Source organism: Lissotriton vulgaris, chromosome 9, assembly GCF_964263255.1.
Source record: "Lissotriton vulgaris chromosome 9, aLisVul1.2, whole genome shotgun sequence".
NCBI classification, from domain to species: domain Eukaryota; kingdom Metazoa; phylum Chordata; class Amphibia; order Caudata; family Salamandridae; genus Lissotriton; species Lissotriton vulgaris.
In genome coordinates, this window is record NC_141697.1 from 651,217,023 (window position 1) to 651,232,500 (window position 15,478).

A 15,478-nucleotide genomic window follows, 5' to 3' on the forward strand; every position below is an offset into this window, starting at 1 on the left:
GTAGGTAGCACAAACAAAGCAGGAAAGCAATGGAGTGTTGCGTATGCCGAGGTAAGGAGCTTACCAGTTATGTGCAGTGGAGGGGAGGGGGAGTAAGTGAGTGGCAGAGGGGGGGTTTCACACCACATTCAGCTTAGGGACATGTAGAGCCTGGAGGTTCCTTAACTATAGTAAAAGAAATGCTTCTTAAAGGGTTGTGTTTCAGCTTTCTTCTGAAGAGGTCATTCCAGATTCTGGGTGCATAGTTTAAGAAGTATTAAGATCTTAACCTTTCAGTAATGCTTGGTGTCCACTCCATCAATATCATTGCTTTCTGGGTTACCTTGGCTTCCAGAAATGGTAAATCATTTTTGGAGATAACGAGGTGCATTTACTGTTACAGTCTTGTGGATGTCACAGAACATCTTTAAAATTATGTGGGCCTGCAGTGACAGTCAATGGAGGGGTGATGTGGTCACACTTAGAAGGGCAGCTATGGGCAGGAAACTCTCGAGAGGTGTCATAGGAGCATCTGGAATTCTGGTGAGCAAAGATTTGTGTCACCCAGAAGGGAGATGACAAGGCTTTTTAAAATGACTGCCAAGTCCAAATGTGGAAGGTCTGTAGGGAAGTGATAGCCGACACTAGGCTAGCTCAGATTTCCTACAGATAAGCGCTGGTAACGTAAAAGTACAGTTGTGATTAATCCACTCATTTTAGTTTTGTGACAAGCTGAAGTGTGAATCCATTAGAGTTCATACCAGAGAGAGACTGGTGGATTTAGAATAATTTGAAGGTGTATGCTAGGAGAATAAAAGTGGTCTCTGTGGAGTTCAGAGTAAAGTAGAAACTTGACATGCACACTTCGAAGATGAATATAGGCTGAAGATCACGAAAGAGAAGATTGCTGCTTAAAGTACTCCACAGCATGTCGCTGTTATATGGAAGTCTTCATCTGGGAGAGTTGATGCCAGTTGGCAAGGCAGAACTGATGCACCATATATTCAACTTCAATGCATGTTGACAAGATGTTTATCAGAATCTGAAAGTTCACAATGTCAAAGACTGCTGACAATATGAGGTAGACAGAGAGGCAGGGAATCCCTTGTGTCTTTATTTAAAGGTGTCATCCACAATACTATCCATTTACTGTAGAATGGTCGGAAGCCTGGTGGAAAGTTGGCTACAAGTCGATAGATGGGTATGAGTGAGGCACTGACTACATTTAGGGGGATGTGAGAGCTTCGAGGAAGGATTTCATGATCATGGATGTAGGAACATCTTTATAAGTGGTATCGTGGAGGTCATATAGTATTTTACAGAGGGTATCCATTTAAACAGGGCTCAAGCCTAATCTAATCTGACAAAAATCAGAGTACTGACAACTAAGTATTTGTCTGTTAAAGGTAGGAATGGACATATTTTCAAAGCAAAAGAAGATGTTGAAAACAACTGAGAGGAGAGTTTAATGACTTGAGGAAATAAGGTAAGGTTGTGATCCAGCCAGACGCCCAACGACTCAAGGCTGCTGGCCACCAGCCAGAGGATCAGGGTGTAGTTGACTTCTATAGAAGAAGAAGTTGTTCTTCAATTGACAATAGGCAAGAGTCTGTTTTGGAAGTTTGGTGCAGGCCTTACCAGAAGAGCCAGGGATTGAACAAAATCTGTGTATCATCAGCATAAGTTTAAAAAGACTGACCAAAGGAACAGCTAGTTAGACGGTAAGTGTGCATGTTAAATAGTGCAGCACTGAGGGAACACTCTTTGAAAACCCACTACTCCAATTTTTAGAACTTTTATTTGAAAGGTCCTAGTCTGCATGTTGTGCGAAGATATTTGGGAACAGTGGCTGCTTGCTTAATGTTGTAAATGTGCGGCATCATTTTGTCAATTTTCTCCATGAACAACTGGTTGATGGTGGTGCAGATACCTGTGAAAAGATATATTGGGAGTTTCAGCTTGGCTTGATGGTGTATCTGAGCTCTACAATTAGGCTCACCATCAGGGCGAGTCTTTGGTGATGATTTAGGGATAATAGCGTCCTTTGGTCAGAATGATGTGATTTTTTTTGTACAGACCATAGGGATTTCAGTATTCTGAGGATTTGTTGCAGTGAGGTTTTTCACTACTTCTTTTACTGTATGCTGATCGTGGATTTGCTGTTGGTAAGGTATTTGGTTAATCAGGGTGAACAGAATTTTGTGTTTATTGTGCATACCTCATGCTGGTGGAGGGGGGAGGAAGGATTTAAATCATGTCCTTTAGGGTGCCTTTTGTGCAAGTCAATTAGGAAGCTGACATCACTTTGGGCTCTTTTAAGGTTGCCAGCCTTGAGACCGCTTACTGGAAGAAGTTAGTGCAGAGGACATTGAAAGAGCCGCAGGGTTTGTTGGGTTTAGATAAGCTGTGGTGGGGGGCTAGTGTATAGTGGACGAGGATCGGAATAGCAACAGGCTCATTTCAGCACAGTGGAATCTGGGGCTGCAGCGGATGGTCTCCTTGAAGGAGAAGACAAGGTTTAGTGCGAGTTAGTTCGGTAACATGTTGTCTGAGGTTCAAGATGGTTGTAACATGGTATTTGAGGTTCAAGATGTTGAGTTTCTTTATTTTGCTATACTAGAATCTTAAAGGCATGACCCTACAATACCCTCAATCTTGTTTTAGATCTGCTTCAGAGATCAAGGGGCTTCATATTGCATCACAGTGGGCACTAAAACCTGGGTTTCCAACAGTTTTCCAAATGCTTTCTCCCCAGATTGGCTTTCATTCAGACAAAAGCATTTTAGCACCGTAGATTGTAAAATTAGGAAAAAGAAGTTATGCAAGAGCGCAACACAGATCAAAAAGAGCATCACGTATGTAGCAAATCACACGCTGTGCAGTAAAATGGGAACTGATGGACAGCACAGAGTATGCCCTGCCTTACTCACCTGACATGAGCTGTGTGAAGGGCTCTGGGCAGGTGGAGGGAATTGGGAGCGTCAGCTTATTCACTGCTACACCATAGGCCACAGCCAGGCCATCAATGCCGCGGTACGGCACCTCTCCGGTCAGTAGCTCCCAGAGCAGCACACCATAACTGTGAGAAAAAAAAGATGAGTTTTGTGATCTCCTTGTAGACTGCCAAATGTAAGGATTTGAGGTCGGTGTCTATTTTTCAGTTACACAATATAAATGAAAAAATCCTTCTGGGAGGGACACTGGGAAGAAGTGTCAGAAGTGGATTCCTGGCCCACAGATATGAAATCTAGAGGCATCTCTTGGTGGGTGAAGAGGAAGAATAACCTTGAATGGAGGTCTGTGATACATATAGACCTTTCTTAATCTGCAGTTACTCACTCGTACACCATCTCACTAACGGGTCTTTACCTACCTATCTGTGACTTTCTAGCTCTAACCCTTAGCTCAGCCTCATACCTCACAAGTTTTCATCCACGTACTGCAGCTAGAGCTTACATTTAATGGTGGGGGAAATGTGAGAGCTTTTTACCCGCCATCTTTGGTATTTTTTTTATTGAGCAGGATTTACTACATAAGACACTGCAGGAGAGGAATACAGAAGAAACAATAATAAACATTGGGAAGCAATTAAGTGTCCCCACGCAGCAAATATTACAAAATATCTCACTCCCGAATTACTCTATTAAACAAGCATTTACAATGCAAGGTCTCGGCAATATTATAGGTAGAGCTATTGGCATTGCTTATTATTTTTTAATTTTTTTTTTATCCCTAAGTAAATGTTATTGTCATTTCTATTGTTAATTGCCCTGGGGTGAGGGCCCGCCTCTGTCACCATCATGCCAATGTCCCCTTATCCTCCCCTTGGAGAGGGGCTGATTGCAAACCCCCACACCCAGGCCATTGTTGGCAGAATGTCTGACTCCGCCTCACATTCAGGCGCCTCAACACAACAACAGCGCTGCGTAATAAGAACATGGGTTGCTTGCTTCTATTTCTCACCTGAACATGATTAATACTCACTTAAAACAGGTTGCTAAAATAGTAATATTTTAGCCTATTGCCAACAAATGTGTTTGCTAGTATCTTCTTTCAAAAGGAGAATGTAGCCATTCAGAGTAGGCAGTTCATTACCAGCCACGATTGTTGGTAGTAATACAGTTTTAGCTAAGGACTGTCTTAGCAGCAACAACTTCACAGAAAAATTATTACAGTTAAAAGTAAGTAGTAATTCGAAGGGATTATGTAACCACAAAATTACTCTTCTGGAGAAGCACCTTTGGCAATTTCTCTTAGAGACACTTTACACAGTGATTATACTCATAACAAATTATGTTTGAGGGCCTAGCCACTTCTATTTAAAAAAGGCGTACGTTCCCACATAAAAACTAGTAGCCTATGCAATGTCAAATACAGTGTGTTCAGTACTTTAAGCCAAGCTAGTCGCAAAACACCTCAGCACCTCTTTTCGCCTTCTACTGCTACCTCAACTTATGATTTGTCCTCATCACTACATGGTTTGCAATGGCAAATTTAAATTATATCTGAAGTATTGACCACCCTTAGTCTACCATTTATACATAAAGTTAGAGGCATATACTGATGCGCGCACACCCAACGCCACAGAGTTGCTAGGCAAAAAACATATTCCCATTAACAGTAAATTGAGTTCGACAAGCTAAGCTTATGTAGCCAGTCTACCCTGTTAGATACAATAGACATAATTTATCCTCACGCAACGCTTGTCTCTTTACAACCTGTGAAAAGCCAGTTTAGCAGAGGAAGTGCTTTACAACTCACTGGTTACATGGGGGTGATGATCATAAAAGGATTGCAAACGTTACTACAGAAATCCACTTCTAAAGCAACACGTTTACTCCTAATGGGTGCCTCAGCAACGAGAACTCATTTGTACGTTTGTGAAAAGGCATACTTACACCTCTGAGGCTCTGCTTTTAATTAGGCATTTTGAGTGTGAAAAGCAGAGACTAGCAGCCCCACTTCTGTGGTTACAAGGCAATAAGCTACAACGATCCAGAGGACTGCTGGGCCATGTTCCCATTTACACAACAAGGAATGTTACATCAACACTATTCAGGCAGAGTCCCGTCCTCCCTCAAACCAATTGCCATCTCCAAAAAATTAACAGTCTACGCAATGCCTCTTGGAATTAAAAGCAGGGCCGTTCAGCGGGCCTTGGATCCAGAGGCAGTGGGGGATCCTTTCAGGCACCGGGGATGGTGGGCACATATCTGAGGAGAAGGACTGCATCATGAGGGTGCTGAAAAGCAAAGACATGCCGGCAGGGAGAGGCGGTGCCGGCCGAAGCTCCTGTGGGTACATGCGTGACCACTGCAGCATGCCACCTCATAAAAGCCGAGGGCTTCCCCGCCCCCTCAGGAGGGTCTGCCGCGCGAGGAGCGCCGCTCCTGTGTATACGTGTGCCCGCTGCCGCATGCCACCTCATGGCACTCCCAGTCGGACGCCCCCGCCACCCTCAGGGTCGCAGAGCCTGCTAAAGTGAGGCCGCTCCAGGCTGTCTCAGCTGCCGGGTCACACTTGACTTCTCCCCCTTCCTTCCTCCGTGTCTGCCGAGTGCAGCAGTTTCAGGCACGGCCCCTCGGACCTCCAAGGATTTTCACCAGTGAGCTATACATGTTGGGAATGTTAAAGGGGGGTTAGACCGGTTGGTGGTATTTGGGGCTAGCTCCAAGAGTGAGCTGGACTGGCTGCTGGGGTGTTCCGGGGTGGGCTGGGTCCGTTGGAGTGTTCAACGGTGAGGTAGACCTGCTGGGCTCTTCGGGGTGAGTTATAATACATGGGTGAAATATACCGGCCCGGGGTGTTCACGGAAGAGTTAGAGCCGCTGTAGCTGGTCACCTGCGAGCCGTACTTGCCGGGGGATGTTCAGGGTGAAGAGTCAGAGCTGCTGGGTTGTTGAGCGGTGAGCCAGACTCCCTAAAGCGCCCGGAGACGATGGTGGCATCTCTGAGACCCGCTTCGTATATTTTAAATAATTGTGAACAATAGGTGGACTAACAGCTGCACCTTCAAGCCAGACCTAAACAGTGCCTATTTTGTGCTACCCTCTTTTATTGTATTACTGGATTTATAAACACAAAGAAACACAAGGCTAAAGGGAAGTGAAGGGTTCTTTTAATCATTCGAATCACCGTGGTCCGACTGCAGCTGCATGGTCAGGGTCATGAAAGGTGTTGTAAAAGTTCAATAATACCGAGGGTCACGAGACTTGGGTACAAAACATAGATACACTTGTGACGAATTAAAACTCAGACCGGAGGGTCAACAGTAGATGCAGGGGGCAGGTGGGAGCTTCGTTCGAGCGGCCCACTGCCAGTCGGGGCCGTTCGGTGATGGGTGTGAGGAGCCCCGCAACTGCCTGAAACCAACAACCCGGGTCTTGCACTCACCGGGTCTCTGCAGGGCTCCTCTCTCTTTCTTGCTTCCGTTGCAGGGCTCTCTCACACTGCGGGATTCTGACGGCAGAGTCACCGCAGCCCTTCTCCAGCCACGGCAGTCCAGTGAAGCGTCTCCTCCCCTGGGGGCGCCATAAATGTCAGTCTCCAACTTTTATATAGCGCTTTTCATTGCGGGTTATCGTACTTCTAAGCGCCTTCAGTATTTGTTAAATTGGGCGAAGGAACAGCAGTCCGGGATAATTCAGTGCCCAGGGTCACACAGTGACGTAGCCAATTCACATCCTGGATATGAGCGTAGATCCACAGGTAGGGCAAGGGAAAATGGCAGCACTGCTCCCTGGTGGTACGGAGGCCGCAGCTGAAGAAAGAGGGCGACTCAGTGCAGGCAGGGTGTAAGTGCAAAAGGCACTCATGTAGATGTTGGGGCCACACAGTGTAATAGGTCTCCTTTGTTCACCCCAGGCAGATTAGCCATGATCTCACAATGCAGGCGGGACCGCTTTATTTTTATGCAGGCAACTGCCACGTTGATCCTCCAGGCGTCCCCGGGAGTCCCCGTTTTCAGATGAGGCTACTGCTGTGTATCCGGCGGCCGCCTCGCGCACACCCGCACCTGTCCCCGCCGTGGCCGCTGCAGCGCCCGACCCTCAGCAGATGCGGCCGGAGGGCCCTGATCCCTCGCGGTCTCAGGGAAATGAAGCGGCAGGGGCAGAGCGGCTAGCCCAGCAGCCACAGCAGACCAGAACAGCAGGGGAGGGAGGAGAAATGCACCAGCGCGTGCCAGACTCGCCCCTCCTGAAGAGTTGCGGTCCCGCGAAGAACTCCAGTAGCGTCGGGCAGATGTTGCACAACTGAGCCCGGGGATGCTAGTTATGGCAGGGCCGCCCTACCCATATCACCACAGCCCTGCGTTACCCCCAGTGCGTGCATGCGCCGTGTTGTTTGTGGGGTGAGGGGTCTGCTGCTGTTTTAAGCGGGAGGAAGGGATGTGGGTCCGTTGGAGGAAAGAGCGCAGGGAGAGGAGGAGGCTGAGAGAGGAAAGGTGGAAGGAAACCGAGGCAGGATGCAGCATCGGGACAACGGAGGGTCTGTCGCGTCTGGCGGTTTGGCAGAAATGGCGACCTCAAGCTTGCGGAATTTTTCGAATTCGGGGGCGTGTTTTGCTGTCCTGAGTGACGGACGACGTCACGAGCTAAAGAACAGCAAAATTTACGCCCCCGAATCCGAAAAAGACAGGGCTTGTTTGGAGTGACTCACTTCTCTTCCAATGGCTGGCTTCTGTTTAGGAAGCCAGCGAATGGAAGCGAACGGAGCTGAGAGGCGGGTCTAAAGTGCCCTACTAAGAGTCATTAAATCTCCTGACCGGAAGCTGCTTCGCAGCTTCGTCCCGAGACCTAAAAAACTTAAGCACCTCTAAACGTCTTGATTCCAATACATCACCCGGAAAATAGTAAGTGAAAACATCATCATCAATATGAATCTAGAACTCAAAGTGCATCAGTGCTAATAGTGCAAAATCAAGCCACTGATATTAAAAATACCCAACAGTTCAATGGGAATACAACATTAGTCAAATCACTTCAACTATTTTACATTCAGGATAAACCACTCTTTTACACATTGCAGTGGAATCTCTCAATAGCAACAATTGCAGAAAACCAAATCACTTCAAGCCAAGATTCAATCCCTACTCCATTTTTCATTACCCCGATACAGGAATAAAGAAAGTGGTATCTAGAACCTCAAATACCTCCGTGTTAGTAGCGCAAAAAATCATGTTTTATCTTTCATAAAGGCAGCCTAGGGATAAATCTTTTATCAAGGAACCTCAACAATTCAGCAACACGTCAATTAGTTAAAACAACATAGGTTCAAACTACCTATCTTTGTTAATAGTCTAATAGCTAAAATGCTCCAACGCTAAACCCAAAGAATGCAGACATCCTTGGGAAAATTCAGGATCCTTCCAAGCTTCTCAGATTATAAAGAGCATTGGGAGGGCCCCTGCTCGACTTGCATATACCAATTTTAATAATGGATGCTGAAAAGGCATTTAATTTAGTAAATTGGCAAGCGTTGTTCTATACTTTAGAGAAATTTGGATTTCCTGTTAATTTTTTAACCATGCTTAAGAAGCTTTATGATGAGGCAGAAGCAAAGATAACAGTAAACAGAGGGAAGCATGGATAGAGAGAAATAACTGAGGCACCCGGCTGGACTGTCCTCTGTCACAGAATCTTTTTACTTTTTTTATAGAACCCCTGGTCACTAGGTTTTGGAATAATGGATCAATTTTGCCACCTATAGTAGGGATGTCAAGAATCTATTTATATGCCGATTACATCATTTTATATCTGAGAGCTGAAAGTGTGAATATACAGCGAGTTTTAAACGAAATTGCAGATTTTATGGGCATAGGAGGCTACACAATAAACCAAGCCAACATAATCCAGCAGGGAAACTCAATCCCCAGTATCCTGTTGCGGCAGGAGCCATCACTGCGACCTTTGCCCTCCCGTTCGCGCCCGGAGGCGCTTAAGAGGGGCTGTGACTCCCGCAGTGCGGGCCAACAGAATTCAGCAGGGGGACTCCAATCCCCAGTATCCTGTGCGGCAGGAGCCACCACTGTGACCCTTGCTCTCCTGTTCGCGCCCAGAGGTGCTTAAGAGGGGCTTGCAACTCCCGCTGCGCAGGCCAACAGAATCCCCAACAGGGGGCTTTCAATCCCCAGTATCCTGTGCGGCAGGAATTGCCACTGTGACCTTGCCCTCCCGTTCACGCCCGGAGGCGCTCAAGAGGGGCTTGTGATTCCCGCAGCGTGGGACACACCCAGGCTGCACCCGGGCGAATCTCGGGCCAACAACTTTTATTGAATTTTCATTGTACCAGAGGGGCAGAGCCAGACAAGCAAAATACAGAGAAAATGCATAAAAGAATGTCTCTGGGTACTGTATAAAACCCTCCCCAATAGTCTGCAGAACATCAGACCAGGAAAAACACGTTGTCCCCCCCATCCCCCTAATGCTCACCATACACACTTTGTCCATGATTGACCAGACTAGCTTCTTAGAGCAACTAATCCAGCAGCAAAAGAATGCTTTTGACTTTTGCCTGGATACTTCGGAGGAAGGCTTTGTTATCATGGATCTTTTAGCCAAATTACCAGAGCTATTAAAGTGGGGTTAACATCTAAGCAGAAGACAGGAACAGCCAAGAGGAAGGGCTGGTTTGACCATGCATGTAGTGAGGCCCACAAAAAACGTATAAGAGCTCTGAAAAACAATCCTAGGAACAATGAGGTGGTTCAGCATTGGAGACGGGCATATAGGCTTACCCTAAAAAAAAGTAAAAAAGCCCTAAAAGAGGCGACTTGGGAAAAAAACAGTACGAGGCCAGCCGTAGGAATGACACCACCGCATTCTGGCGTGGTATTAACTCCCCATTTTTTAGTGATAAGCCAAAATTAGAGGCTGCAGTGACTGAAGAGAACCGGGGAGCACATTTTTCCAGCTTATATTCGGCTACTAAAGATTGTGTTATTGATCATCCTGTTTCAGATCCTACGGTAGCTCCCTCGACACTCACTCGCGCACTTGTTTGGTCTGCACTAAACTTCACCCTGGAAGAGGTTTCCCTTGCAATAAGTTAAAGTAAGGGAAATAAAACTCCAGGACCTTATAGGGTCCTGATGCACCTATTTAAACTAATATTGATCTTTGGGGCCACTTTCTCACCGATGTTTTTAGATCTTACCAGAATGTGGAGTTCCCTTCGTCATGGGCAGAGTCTCAGATTGCACCTATTTTTTAAAAAGGTGATCGCAACTGCCCAGCGCATTATAGACCAATATCCTTACTAGATTAGCTGCTTAAGGTGGTTGGCCGTATTCTTTAAAGTAGACTACAAAGCTGGGCGGATTGTAATAATAAGATCTCTGACTTACAATATGGATTCCGTCAGGGGGGGGACCATGGAGCAAGCCATCAACTTGAATTTGCTACTGGGTAAATAGGAGTATATCAAAAGTGGCTAACTGTATATGGCTTTTGTTGATTTATCATCAGGTTTCGATTGTGTAATCCATGACAAGCTATAGTTTGTAATGAGTTTGATGGGTATTGAATGTACTATTATTAACTTTTTAAGACACTTCTACTCAAACAGTTACGCAAGGGTACGTTTTGGTATAAAGGGTGAGTGTGCACGCCCCTGTAGTATTGAAAAAGGGATCCGACAAGGGTGCAGATTTGCCCCTTTTTATTCAACTTGTATATTAATAATTTGGGTAACACACTCACTAGTACGTGTGCAGATTTTCCACAAGTTAAGCACCGGCCAATACCCGTTCTGCTATATGCGGATGATGCAATACTAATGGCATGCACCCTTTTGGCCTTGCAGCGTCTCCTTGACAGTTTTGTCTTTTTTATAGAAAATTTGGGGTTACTAATTAATATAAGTAAGACATTTGTTATGAAAGTGGGCCGTAATTTATCAAAGTGTCAAAATATTTCGAGAGGAAAAGATATTTTACCTTTAACCCGACTTTCTCCTTTTTGGGAATTCTATGTCAGGAGTGGAGGCGAGGATTATCCTTCTTTCTCCACTTTATTTAACAGCAGCGAAGATATCAAAGACTACATTTCCCATGGTTCCACGGGAACATGTAGTCCAACAAGAAAAACCAGAAACACCTGGTAACAACCAATGAAAAGGTCCAAACTCAATGTCCAATCAGGGCACTGGAAGCCCTCACATAGTCCCTCCACAGTGTCTCTTCCTCCTCTTTCTTCGCTGCTGCGCAGCAAGATAAGTACCCTTCAAACTTTTCATTTGTGTTTGCCGTTTCAAGGGTGTTTTGACATGTCTATTTTAAAAGCGCTGCTTTTGTTTGACTTCACGCTTTGTTAATTAATTACGGTTTCACGCTGTGTTACTGCTTAATTGAGGTATTTTACCTTCCTGCTGTGTTAAGCGCTTCCCAACAGGATTTGTGCTTGCCGGGTATTATCTTACTTTCGCGTTTGTTTTTTCTCCCTCTCCCGCAGCGGGAGAGCCGCGGGGAGAGGCGGTGCAGCGGCTACGGGTTTTCCTGAACCTATGCGGCGAAGACTGACATTGCTCCCTGGTCCTCCCGCCTTTAGAGGGCGTGTGTTTGGAGACGGGTGCTGTGCGAGGTTTGCTCTCTTCAGAGAGATTCGAACGTCGCGCGTCAGTTGGGAGGCCCGGCTGAGGGAGAACGCCTGTGAGGTGTATCGGCTGTATTTTCACAGCGTTTAACGCGATTCTTGTGCCCCACGCTCTGACACTGGTTTTTTTCTTCTTTTTATGCTTCGAGGGTAGAGCCTGTATCCGCAGCTGTAGCTGTCTTACGCCTGTTGGTCTGTATTGTGAGGGGGAACAAGTGTAAAAAAGGGACATTACCCAGCGGGCTGCCCTGCACAAAGAGGGTTGATTGATTCTTGTTGCCAGTTTGTCCCTGGGCTTGGACCCGTTGAGTAGCGGATCTCCGCTACCCAAAGTGTTTGGCTGCCTCCCAGCCTTTGCTAAGCCTCATGGAGTACTATGATGAATATCAGGAGGAAGAAGAGGACCCCCCTCGCTGACATGCCCTGGTGGGACGCCTTTTACAAGGCAGTGGATACTTCCAATTATAGGGCGGTTGACCAGGCCATTTCTCTTCCTGAGGATAGGTTAACATGCCAAATTGACCAGGCTTTTGCAAAGCTTCCCCAGCACACTGCTCCTAACCCCTCCCAGGCTTCTGACCCCCCCCCCCCAGTACCCTCTTGGCGCCCCACCGCTGAGGCGGGCGTGGGTGGGGATGCTTTTGACCGCCTTAGGCAGGCATTTATGGCCAGTAGGCCACATGCCCTCCCCCTCCCTTCGGTTCCAGGACCGTCTCCCTCTCCCGGTCAGGTTCCTACACCCCCAGCCCCTCAAGTCATTCCAGGGACATCCTAAGACCCCCTAGCACGGCAGATATGTTGGATCCCAACGACATAGTACACCCGAGGTCCTCGGAGTGGTCCCCCGCAGATAAGGTGGCAGCCTACGCGGCCGCCCATATCCAACGCCCTCTTGAGAAAGAAGCTCGCAACTGTTTGCGGGCGGAATGCCCTCGCCCTTCTCTTGACGACCAGGTAGCCCTTACACCGGAGATTGACCCTAGGATGGGCACCTTTCTTTAGAAATGTATTAGAGATCCTAAAAAAGGCATTGATAGATCCTGGAGGGCCTGCCAGCATAAGCTCCTGGACGCCTTGGGACCGATTACGAAAATCCTGGCTCTGGCCGAGGAGGCCAAAGAGTCCAGTCCCATAATTTCCCCAGAAACCCTTTCAGGCTGGGCACAACAAGAGGTTATTTTTATGGGCAATGCCAACTGTGCCCGGTCAACTGAGTGCTGCCGGTCGCTTCTTATCAAAATCGACCCAAAGCTGGGGTACCTGGCAGATTCAGAGGCGGGCGCTGTCACCCAAGGGGGCCTGTTTGGCGAGCCTTTCGTGAAGGAGCTCGTTAAATTTGTTAATACCTTCACATCTCTTGGCTGGGCTCAATCGACTATTAAGAAGGTGTTTCCCCGTGTTTTTTTCGCAGGGCCGGCAGAGGATGGGGCCGCTCGGCCGGTCGCCAACAGCAACGCCAGACGAACCAGAAAGGCTCCGGAAACTACCAGGATCAAACCAGATTCGGAAATTTCTACCCCACACGAGGGAAAAGGGGTAAAGGAAGAGGTTATCGTGGAGGAGCTGAAGCCTCTAGCCCAGGTGAGAGTTCTCCCTTCTTCCCCACAAGACATAGGAGGGAGGTTAGCACAGTGTTTTCAAGTGTGGCTTACAATCACAAGCGATGCATGGGTTCTGCAAACTGTGAGGGGTTTTCACATAGAGTTCGAGGGAACTCCGGTGCAAGATTCCTTGCCGCGCCCTATCCAGTTCTCCGCTCAGGACAGCCTTCTGGTGGACGAGGAAGTTTCCTCCCTCCTCCACAAAGGCGCCATTACCCGCACCTCTCGGCATCCCCTGGGTTTCGTGAGCAACATTTTCTTGGTCAACAAGACCGATGGGGGGAAGAGACCGGTGATAAACCTTTCTGACTTCAATCAATGGCTTGTTTATCGCCATTTCAAGATGGAAGGGATCCATTTCTCAGAGACGTTCTCAGGCCTTTCGATTGGATGGTCCGCTTGGACCTCAAGGACGCTTACCTGGTGGTTCCAATTTTTCCTCCCCATCGGCGTTTCCTTCAGTTCCTCTGGGGTCGACACACTTACGAGTTCACTTCTCTCCCTTTCGGCCTCTCGTCGGCCCCTTTGTGCTTCACCAAGGTGCTCAAGCCGGCGGTAGAATTTTTGAGGTCCAGGGGTGTCAGAATGATTGTTTATCTCGACAATCTTCTCTTGATGGCGGCTTGTCCGCGCCGCCTGTCGCAGCACCTGCAGATGGCGGTTTCACTCCTTCAAGACCTTGGGTGTGTGATCAACGGGAAAAAAATCTCTGTTACAACCGACCCAGAACATTACGTTTTTCGGGATTCGTCATAGACTCCATGGTATCCATACTCAGTCTTCCAAGCAGGAAGGTGACCAAAATCCATCACGAGTTGCGGCGGGTTCTGTCCAGACCCCAGATCTCCCTCCGTCAACTGGCTCGTGAGGTAGGCCTTTTGTCCGCCTCCATTCAAGCAATTTTCCCAGGCCCTCTTCATTACAGGGCCCTCCAATGCCTCAAAGGGTACTTCCTTCGGAAAGGGTATCCGTATTCTCACAAAGTCGGCTTGTCCGCAGAGGCTCGGTCCGAGATCCAATGGTGGTTAGATCACACGAGGCGTGTAACGGGAGAGTAATCTTCGGGTCCGCCCCGGACAGGATTATAAAATCAGATGCCAGCAGACTGGGCTGGGGGGCCCGATGCGGAGATCTCTCTACAGGCGGGTTGTGGTCACTCGACGAACAGAAGTTATACATAAACTGTTTGGAACTTCTGGCAGGCTTTTCGCAGTACGGTGCTGGACGAAAGATTTAGTACAGTCTTGCATGATCCTCAAGATGGATAACGTCTCGCGGTTGGTTATGTGAACCATTTGGGGGGCACAAGGTTGAAGGCCCTGTCAGATCTGGCGGCAAGTTTTTGGCAATATTGCCTCGACAATCAAGTCTCGGTCACAGCGGAATCTCTTCCAGGTCGGGACAATTTGGAGGCGGACTTCCAGTCACGCCACTTCCGGGACTCCAGTCTTTAGCGTCTGGAGCAGTCGGTGTTCAAGACTCTGAGTGACATTTGGGGTCCCTTCTCGGTGGACCTGTTTGCCTCCAGGCTAGATCACCAGGTGCCTCGCTTCTTCAGTTGGAGGCCAGATCCACTCGCTGCGGCGACAGATGCGTTTCTCCAAGACTGGGGAGTAGAGCAGGGTTATGCGTTCCCTCCTTTCGCCACGATCACGAGAGTGACATCGCAAGTTTGCAGACAAGCGGCAGAGCTGATAGTGATCACCCCGTTGTGGAAGTCGCAAGTATGGTTTCCAGTTCTTCTGGAACTTTATTGGGATTTTCCAATCCTACTCCCCTGGTTTCCCTCCCTCCTCCCAAATACGAGCGAATCTCCTCATCCTCTAGTATCCGCGGGCTCGCTGAGGCTCATGGCGTGGCGGATTTCAGGGGTCGATGGGAAACCATTGGCCTTTTGCAAGAGGCTGAGTCCCTTATCTCTAAAGCGTGGGCGGACAGCACTGTCAAGAGGTACAGGTCTGCATGGTACCGATGGACTCGTTGGTGTCTGCGACGGGTTGTCGATCCCTTGGTCTCGGATGTGGTCCACATAGTCAATTTCTTGGCCCAGCTGGTCTCTGAGGGCCTGGCTTACCGATCTATCAACACTTTCAGGTCGGCTATCTCTTCTGGTCATCTCCCAGTGGATGGAGCACCGGTGGGTGAACACCCGTTGATTTGCCGATTGTTATGGGGCATTCGTCTTTCGTTGCCTCCGGAGCCACGCTATTCTGCGCTTTGGGATGTTATTGTCCTTAATTTGTTTTTATCCTGGCAGCACAATAGATATCTCTCCAGGAAAGAGTTGTCGGTGAAACTGGCCATGCTC

General features: G+C 47.9%; 1 protein-coding gene across 1 annotated transcript in view; it reads right to left on the reverse strand.

Moving 5' to 3' along the window:
• Positions 1 to 15,478, reverse strand: part of MAP3K11 (mitogen-activated protein kinase kinase kinase 11) — a 284,253-nt gene that overhangs the window by 90,514 nt on the left and 178,261 nt on the right. The window contains exon 3 of the mRNA XM_086938348.1: positions 2,910 to 3,058. Coding sequence (XP_086794474.1) covers positions 2,910 to 3,058 — 149 coding nt within the window. The remainder of the gene's footprint in view (positions 1 to 2,909; positions 3,059 to 15,478) is intronic.